Source organism: Suricata suricatta, chromosome 17 (genome assembly GCF_006229205.1).
Source record: "Suricata suricatta isolate VVHF042 chromosome 17, meerkat_22Aug2017_6uvM2_HiC, whole genome shotgun sequence".
Classification (NCBI taxonomy): domain Eukaryota; kingdom Metazoa; phylum Chordata; class Mammalia; order Carnivora; family Herpestidae; genus Suricata; species Suricata suricatta.
Window position 1 is genome coordinate 38,008,559 of NC_043716.1, and position 6,213 is coordinate 38,014,771.

Below are 6,213 nucleotides of genomic sequence, written 5' to 3' on the forward strand. Positions count from 1 at the left end.
TCCATTGTGTATATATACCACATCTTCTTGATCCACTCATCAAGTGATGGGCATTTAGGCTTTTTCCATGTTTTGGCTATTGTTGACATTGCTGCTATGAACATTGGGGTACATGTGCTCCTATGCATCCGCATTTCTCTATTTTTAAAGAACCTCCACAATGTTTCCCAGAGTAGCTGTACCAGTTTACATTCCCACCAGCAGTGTAGGAGGGTGCCTGTTTCTCCAGGCCTCGCAAGCATCTATAGTCTCCTGATTTGTTCATTTTAGCCACTCTGACCAGCGTGAGGTGGTATCTCAGTGTGGTTTTGAGTTGTATTCCCTGATGACGAGTGACATTGAACTTCATTTCATGTGTCTGGTGGCCATCTGGATGTCCTTTTTGGAGAAGTGTCTATTCAATGTCTTCTGCCCATTTCTTCACTAGATTATTTGTTTTTTGGGTGTGGAGTTTGGTGAGTTCCTTATAGATTTTGGATACTAGCCCTTTACACATTAGACCATTTGCAAATATCTTTTCCCATTCCATCAATTGCTTATTAGATTTGTTGGGAGGCAATCACTGTTTTAATACATTTTCACTATAGATTAGTTTTGATCTAGACCTTTGAACAGCTGATATAGGATACATCTATAGTATATATACTATTACTATAAAATATGTAATTTCTCTTCTGTTTGGCACCATTAGCCTGCCTGTGCCTATGAGAATCACTAATAGGGCACATATATTTGAGGTTCATTCAGTGCTGTACTAGCAAAGTACCAAGACTTATCTTAACTGTTTCCAGTGTATGTTATGATAGGGTACCCGACCATTCCTTAAGCCCATCTTTCATTTTTAATCTTAAATAGAGGTTACACTTCAGTTCAGCCTAAAATTTTAAAAACTCTTTCATATTATATAAAATTCACATATGGTATAAAGCATACAAAGTATGTGTGCATGATAAAAAAATAGTTATGGAGCAAACAGCTGTGTATCAAAAGCTTCAGTCAAGAAGTAGAACCTTATTCCTACTAACAAGGCTCTTGATGTGACTTTTCTTGACCATAGTCTTTTTTTCACCCTACAGCTGATTATTATGCTGATTTTGCAAGTAACATTTCCATTTATTTTCCTTGGAGTTTTATTACCTATGTAGGTATCCCTGTACCATATAGTTTCATTTCACATGTTTCTGAATTTTTATATGAATGAAATCTTCCTGTAAGAGGGTTGACTTTTTTCACTCAATGTTCTGGGTGGGTTTTGGTAGGTAGCCTCCAAGAAAATCCAGTGCTTTCACTTCTTGGTGTTCATGGCCTCATGTAATTCCCACTGCTCAAGTACATTGCTTCTAAACAACCAGATATGATAACATTGAGTGATTGAATTACAAAAGATTGTGACTCTCATCTTAATACCAACTCTCTCTCTCTCTATCACTGGCTTTGATGAAGCAAGGTCCTCTCTCCTTTGGCCCGTGAGGAGATGGATCCTGCCAGTGACCACATAAGTGTACTTGGAAGTGGATTCTTCCCCAGTCAAGACCTCAGATGAGCCCCCAGTGCCAGCCAGCACCTTGAGTAAAGCCTTGTGAAGTGTTATGAAATGGAGGGTGGAGGTGGGCCATACCTGGATCTTTATCCACAGACAAGAGAAAATAAATGAGTGTCACTCTAAGCCGCTAAATTTTGAGGTAATGTTACATACAAATAGATAATCAGAACAGGTTTATCTAGGACCATGGCATACACAGGTGAGAAGAGAGGGACTGAAAGGTGCAGAGAAATAGAAATACTAAACGGATATACTCCTAAGGTCACAAAGCCAAGTAGACATTCCCTACAAGGGTCTGGGGCACTCTCTTTACCATGCTATTAAGGAATCATTAGGTACCAGTGTCAGCAGAATCTTTGGGAAAGGAGTGTCTATTCTCTAAAGTTAGAGGTTGTGGTAGGGAACACTGTGACCAAACTATGCTCCCTAGGAATAATGGAGATGGTCATACTCCTGAGTGACAGTGTCCATGTGGCACATTTAATTGTAAGAAATAATGTGGGTATAATTGTGTGATAGCCAACAGTTTGGAATGACAAAGAGGGCAGAATGATATGTGTCCCTCAGAGAAACATCAATATGGATATTAGAGCATGATGTCCCTGATAATAGGATATAGGCAGCCCACTCAGTTACACCTTTACATTGGTGTGTGTGTGTGCGCGCACATGTGCGCACCCATGCACATAATTAAAAGAACCTAAGATAAAGAACAAATCTGAGGTCATTGATCTTTCTTCACTCTCATGATCCCTGACACAGTTTGCGAGTCAAGGTATTCTTACCTCTAAAACCACTAACCTAAAAATGGAGAGGCCAGTCCTCTAGGATGAAGGGCTGCAAGAGTGCATGTCATAGAACTTCCTTCATCCTTACTCAAGGAGTCAGTGATCATTGTTTCAGTGGAAGCCAGAATACTCAGGTGTTTGCAGGCTGTTGGATGGGATCTTAGCTGAACTCACTGCTGGATACCTACAATCATTCACGGCCCATATTTGATTACCTTGATCTAGATGTGAGAGTTAAAGGAGAAGTTTCCCCACTACCTTCATCCCAGTGATTCAATAAGGAGAATTTGTGCCTCCTTCTACCTTAATTGTAGGCTGTGTATATCTGGAGGTCTAGGCTCTAAGACAGGAAAGCTAACTGAATGGGACATGGCAGCATTTTGTGTGGAATTTAACCTCTGGCTGCCACCTTATCCCTTTGGGCTTCTAGTACCATGAAATCAGGAGTGATGGGGGCCACAAGGAATATGTTTAGCATTGAGATGATCTACTGAGGTGTTCATGGTATTCTTATTCCCGGCATTAACTGCAGATGAGCAAGTAGTTGTAGCCTGAAGCAGACATAGTAACAATGGGTTCAGGACTCTCAAGGTTGGGGAACTTGGTCACTGCACCAGGCAAGTCAGCTAAAGGAGCAGAGAAGCTGCCCACTAACTCTCATCTTGGAGGTTTCTATTGAAACGGTGAGAAACGACATGGAACAAGGTTAATGAGAGAAAGGCATAGACATGGGCAGAACCAGGGATATGTTTACAATATCCCATTCAGATGCTCTTTGCCATACATTCCCTCATCCACAAGGTAGTGTGATTATTGACTATGAGTGGCTTGCACTGATCACACTCTGTCTGCAGGTTGTGTCTCAGACTTGGGGGTGAGGGACACCTGGAGTTCTTTCCTCTCCATCCTTTCCACTCACCAAATGATTTTGAAAGGTAATGATAAGTGACATAGGAGTATAAAGGCCCGACACCTTTGCCACTAAGATGAACAAGTCCATGGCACAGTGCAAGCTTTCATCTGTGGGTCAGAAGACGAGGGTGAAGTTGAACTGAAACACACTTTGTCTTAGCTTCTTTTACTACCCTATGCTGACTCCCCTTTACCTTGGATCTCCTGAGAGCGCCTCCTTATACAGTTCTTATGCAGAAATACCAATTATAGGCTCTGGTGTTTTGATTGCAACGTAAGAGTCACAGTTTGATGCACATCCTCCTCAAGTCCTCAAGGAGATGGGAGAGACATTTCCTTACATGGTGGGTGAGCTGCTTTACTTGTGGCAGTGTGTCCTGACCCTCAGGATTTGTGGTCTTTTGAAAATTGGACAGAAGTAATCTAAAACCAAATGTGCACAAACTGTGAGAAGTAACAGCATCCTATGGAAAGATTTAGTGGTTCAGTGGAGAAGAAGCTTGAGAGCCGACTGTGTCACCATTGTGACCTTTCATATCATATGGAAATGTTTGAAGGCGCTGTTACTGAAACTTGGAAATGTGGTGTTAGGTTGACTTCAGGATCAGACCTCAAAACAGAGGTTTGAGACCAAGTCCTGTGTCTGGGTGATGATCCCAAGCAGCGCTCTAGGGAAACTGTGAAGTGATCCAGAGAAGGGATGGAAGCCAGTCCAGATGGATTTCCAGAGCAAGTGACACCTGTGAGCAGCTGGGGTTGTTCAATGCTACTGAGGCCCTCTGGTCTCACACGCCCCACTCGAGGGGCAAGAGACTAGAGCACTTATCCACCAAGTCCTGCCCATTGGTTGAGCACTTCTCCCAGCACTTCCTTCCCCACCCTGTCTGATGAGATCTACTCCTTCATGTAGACTAGGACCTCCACAGAGAGTTCCAGGTGCTTGGCATAAGCCACCATCATCTATTGTTAGCATGGGAAGTGCTGAGGTGATAGAAGTGAAAATCTTGAAATCACCTCCTATGATCTCCACCTTGTGCAGAGAATAGTAGAACTGACAGCTAGGGGTGACCATTCATGAAGGAAAAATAACAAGATTTCTTACATTGATATGCCTGGAAAATTAAGATTTATTTGACATATAGGGACATCCCATAAGAAAATCTGGCAGTAACGGATATATCAGTTAGGATGATATGTTAACATATATCAATGAAAAAACAACCTTTGTACTGATTTGGGATAGAGTTAGTAACAAGGAGCTGAGGGGGGAGTGGGCGTGGGGGGATTATATTCCAAGGTCAACCAGTTGAGAAATCAGTGGGAACTGAGGTTGTACAATTGGCCTCACATGATTCAGCTCCCAATTCAACTACATGAAGGAAACTGGCTGATGAAAGATGGCAGGGTGCGGGTCAGGGCATTAAGCAGCAGCAAGAGCCATTAGAGCAGGTGGGGTGGTGGCAGGAGTCTAGCAACAGCTGGGGCGGCAGCAGCTGGACACACAGCAGGTGGGGCGACAGCAGGTGGTCCTGCAGCAGGTGGTCTGGCAGCCGGTGGGGCGGCAGCAAGGCTGGCAGCAGCTGGAGCCACAGCAGGAGGGGCGGCAGCAAGGCCGGCAGCAGCTGGACACACAGCAGGTGGGGCGGCAGCAGGTGGTCCGGCAGCAAGTGGTCTGGCAGCAGCTGGGGCGGCAGCAAGGCTGGCAGCAGCTGGAGCCACAGCTGCTGGAACCACAGCAAGAGGGACGGCAGCAGCTAGAAATGCAGCAGCTGGGTCTGCAGCAGCTGGAGCCACAGCAGCTGGGGCGGCAGCAGGTGGTCCGGCAGCAAGTGGTCTGGCAGCAGGTGGGGCGGCAGCAAGGCTGGCAGTAGCTGGAGCCACAGCAACTGGAACCACAGCAGCTGGGGCGGCAGCAGGTCTCCTGGCCACAGCCCTGGTCAGAGCAGACGGAGCCACAACAGGAGTTGACCATGGTGTCAGAGGGTGGAAGTTCTGGGTGGGTTTCCAGAAGAGTTTATTCCTTGAATCTACAAACCTTCTTGCTCCAGATCCCCTTTTATACCCTGCTGAGGGACCTCTTTCCTTGTTATTGTTTACCTTAATAAGTTAGCAGTTGTTTAATTAGATAATTACATTTTCCAAGTTGGATGGAAAACATCGTTTCCTGTGCCTGGTTAGGATTTATCCCATTATCTCTCCCCTGTCACATCTTGGCTGTCTTCCTTTGGGTGAATCATCTTGGCTCAGATTCTAAGCTGAATGCGTTCAATCTCTTTCCATCTGCTCTTTCCTCCTGAATCATCCCTGGTAATTCTGTCCTTGTAGGCATCATATATGTTAACAGCTACAGAAGCTTCTTCCAGAGAGCAGTTGTCATGTGAACCTTAACATGTAGTAGTCCAGGTTTCACTCTTCCTCGTCTGTGGGTGTTATCATGCCTACAATTTTTGCAGTATCTCTTACGGAGAAAAAAATTTAGTCATAGTTTCAATCCAGATATAAGTAAATCTCAGAAGAATGGAATCTTGACCTGGGAAGTTGAGGTAAAATCCATTAGTGTGGTCAGTTGTTAGCAAAAACAATTGTGGGCACATACAGAATTCTCAAGATACTCTGAACTGTGTTCTTATCCCATTTCCTGGGCTTGCTCTTTTTAAAAAACAAATATGTATCTAGAATGAACATATAGCCCTTAAGAAATCACCACTGGAATTGATAACAGAACTTTATGCAAAAAATTTATGTTTATATACAAAAAAGGATGTGTAGTATGGCCCCAATTATGTAAAAAACAGAAAAATATTGAAATAATTATAAATATTAATTTTATTTACAAAAATTAAAAATGATATTAATAGTAATTATTTCCTGGTTGATGGACTTATGGAAACTTTTAATTTTCTCCTTAACACTTTTATCTTCTACTTTTCTTTGATGACTTATTTTTCTTTCGTATGTAAACAAGAAAGA

The 6,213-nt window shown here is 43.3% G+C and overlaps 1 protein-coding gene across 1 annotated transcript in view; it reads right to left on the reverse strand.

The window, feature by feature from the left end:
- Nucleotides 1-5,215, reverse strand: part of LOC115281879 (keratin-associated protein 5-5-like) — a 14,817-nt gene extending 9,602 nt beyond the window's left edge. The window contains 1 exon segment of the mRNA XM_029927545.1: nucleotides 4,706-5,215. Within this exon segment, the coding sequence (XP_029783405.1) occupies nucleotides 4,706-5,215 (510 nt within the window).
- Between the last annotated feature and the right edge of the window lie 998 nt (nucleotides 5,216-6,213).